Genomic DNA, 3,306 nt, shown 5'->3' with positions numbered 1-3,306 from the left:
TAATCAAAAAAGAATAAAAAAATATTTTCATAGAATTATACATGAATAGAATTCTACCTATTTATATATTTACTTTATGAAGTTCTAAAGTTCTGTAGGGCAAAAGAATCACAAACCAACCACCTCTATAAAAATTATTCTACAGATTTTCCTACGAAGAAAAAATTCCATGATGGCACCTAGAAATAACTCTATGATAAAAAAAGAGGAGTAAAAATTTATATAACCATCTTCATTTTTGAAAATATAACAGTAATATAAAGTATAGTTAGCATCTGATCTTACTTTGATTAGCAGCACTGTCTCTATACTCCTCATGTCAATTAGACTGTTGGCAACAACTGCATTATCTATTTCTAATGCGGTCAGAACTGTTGGAAACTCTGGGTGATATGCAGCTCTAGGAGATAAAAACACATGGGGTTAACTTATCAAACATCAATTTTATACACACATATACATGTATATTTTGAATAGGTGAATTTATAGATAATAAGACGATGACTCTGGGAAGTAATTGAAAGCATAATGTGCAAATTCCGCAATAACAGAGATCTACAAGTGGATGCATGGATAGGTATGCAATAATCTATGAGTGGATGCATGGGAAGGGGAAGACGGACTATCCCCAAGACTAAATATAGGTTTGACAGAGGATATTTCTTTTATATACATATTTACCTATGCTGCAAATATGTTTGTGAATGTGGTAGAGCATACTGTGGGCAAAGTCCTGAAAACTTTTAAAATACAACCAAACTCCTTGAGGGAATGAATCAACCAGTGGGCCTAAGGGCTCAGGCCCATGGTCTCAAGGGACACTAAGGTCAACTGGAATAACAGTAAAAAGAGACAATGTTTTACATCCTACTTTGGTTAGTTCCAAGTGGGGTCTTAAGAACTAGCAAGTAATACCTCTACAAGTTGGGACAATGTACCCTTGAAGTTGGTTAGACTCACCAAAGAAAATAAGTTCAGCTCTTTAGGGTTTCTGTGAAACATCTTGCAAAATTAACTATAGACAGGGAATGAGTATCAAAGTCCTTCCTTAGGACTTCCATCTAAATTTGGATAAATGGACATCATTTCCCTCATCACTGCTATTTGTGTCAAATTATATCTGCATACATGTGTTGTCTCTTACATCAGGCTGCAAACACCTCAAAGCCAGGGATTATATCTTATCTATGCATCTCTAATGTCTTAAACTAGTGCCTTACATGGAAATTAAATAAGTGAACTGATAAAATCTTATTAAACCAATAGTATGATTCTGATTATCATTACAAATGTTCTGGTTCTAGTTGATCTTCCATGTGATTAAGCAAAATCAGAAACAGTATTTAGTTTCTGATGCCTTACCTGTGTCTTACATCATGCATCTCACTCCGAAACTCAGAAACTATTATTTGTGGTCTTGAGGTCCCTGGTGTATAAAACCGCTTCATCAGTGCCTGAAGTACTCTTTCATCTGCATGATTATGGCAACAGTAGGCTTGTAGAAGTCCTTTTAAGCAGGATTCAATAGCTAAAGCGAGCTCAGTGTCCCGAAGGTGAATGCATGCTCCTAAGTTAGAGAAAATTGTACCACAGTTCATAAATACTTATTCTGAAATATTAATGTAATTATCTTATAACAGTTCATAAATGATTTCAAAATACTTTCAATAAAAGCAGTAAAAATATTATAGATAGTATTTTAACTGAACAATTAATCTCAAATGTGGCCACTGGATGCACTGAGGATAAACTCCATCAAATCCTATGCAAAAATTTGCCATATTTCTAATGCAAATTAACAGAAAGGCTAGTAATTTTATATTATCTAGCCTCTCCACTACAACTCATCTGTCACTTTATCATACTATGGTGGCATAAGTGTTGGCTGTGATGCTGGAAGTTATCTCATGGGTATTTTAAAAACCAGCAGGGTCACCCATGGTGGGCAGGTTTCAGATGAGCTTCTAGATGAAGACAGAATCAGAAACACACTATTTCCAAATTTTCTAGTCACTGAAAATGTTATGAATAACAGTGGAACATTGACAGCACCACAGTTTTGAATATTGAAAGATGATGAAGAGCACCAGAATATTATCAGATACCGTGCCAGAAGATGAATCCCTAAAGTTGGAAGGCACTCAAAATGCAGCTGCCTCCTCAAAGAAGAGTTGACCATGATAACATGATAATGAGAATGGAGTAAAGCATTCAGGACCTCTATTTGCTGATGGGGCACTGCACAAAATAAAGAAAAACAGCTTTAAACATCCATTAATAACTGGAGCATGGAATGTATGAATCTAAAGTATGAATCTATATAAGGCGGGACTTAAATGGCGGCTAGGGTGGAGGTGCAGTGAGGTTCGCCATCAGCAATACCACAGAATACCAGGCAAAGCAGATTCAGGGCAGAGCTCCAAAACTTGGAACCATATAACTAAGGATATTTTAAAAGTTTGAAGGTTTAAAGCTAGTGGAACTTGAAGCAGAAGTAAGAAATCACATACATTTTAATCTGCCGGGCTCAGTGGCCCAGAGCCCACAATTTGGGCGACACCAAGTGGCAGGACAAAGCGGGGGAGCAGACACGCCATGGAAAAGGGCTGTGGGAACCTTGGAGCAAAGGTGGACAATATGTTTTGTCAGTTTTGCTTTGTTCTGATTTTATTTTATCTCTTTTAGTATCTGTTTATTGGCCACCCACTGTTTGCTGGTGTCTGATGGATCTTGGCTGAAAGCAGAGAATATCAGAAAGATGTTTAACTATGCTTTATTGACTACGCAAAGGCTTTGGATTGTGTGGATCATGACAAGCTATGGACAACATTGCGAAGTATAAGTATTCCAGGACACGCAATTGTATTTCTGAGGAATCTGTACGTGGACCAAGAAGCAGTTGTTCGAACAGAGTAAGGGAACACTGAATGTTTTAAAACTGGGAAAGGTGTGTGACAAGGTTCTATTCTTTCACCATAACTTATTCAACCTGTATGCTGAGAAGCTGGGTTCTATTAAGAAAAATGTGGCATGAAGATTGGAAGCAGACTCATCAACAACCTGCTATATGCAGATGATACAACCTTGCTCGCTAAAAGTGAAGAGGACTTAAAACATTTGCTGATGAAGATCAAAGAGCACAGCCTTTGGTATGGATTACATCTAAATGTAAAGGAAACAAAAATCTTCACCACTGGACCAATAAACAACATTCTTATCAATGGAGAAAAGACTGAACTTGTCAAGGACTTCACTCTTCTTGGATCAACTATCAACATTCACAGAAGCAGCAGTCAAGAGATCAGA

The 3,306-nt window shown here is 37.0% G+C and overlaps 1 protein-coding gene across 1 annotated transcript in view; it reads right to left on the bottom strand.

Moving 5' to 3' along the window:
* The window catches only part of SMC6 (structural maintenance of chromosomes 6), a 106,940-nt gene that overhangs the window by 44,540 nt on the left and 59,094 nt on the right, over window positions 1-3,306 (bottom strand). Inside the window, exons 14-15 of the mRNA XM_006835266.1 lie at window positions 1,363-1,567; window positions 286-400 (exon numbers count right to left, since the gene is read on the bottom strand). Of these exons, the coding sequence (XP_006835329.1) occupies window positions 286-400; window positions 1,363-1,567 (320 nt within the window). The remainder of the gene's footprint in view (window positions 1-285; window positions 401-1,362; window positions 1,568-3,306) is intronic.

Source organism: Chrysochloris asiatica, unplaced genomic scaffold (assembly GCF_000296735.1).
Source record: "Chrysochloris asiatica unplaced genomic scaffold, ChrAsi1.0 scaffold00016, whole genome shotgun sequence".
NCBI classification, from domain to species: domain Eukaryota; kingdom Metazoa; phylum Chordata; class Mammalia; order Afrosoricida; family Chrysochloridae; genus Chrysochloris; species Chrysochloris asiatica.
The sequence above is the reverse complement of the archived record's forward strand: the minus strand, read 5'-3'. Positions and strand labels throughout refer to the sequence as shown.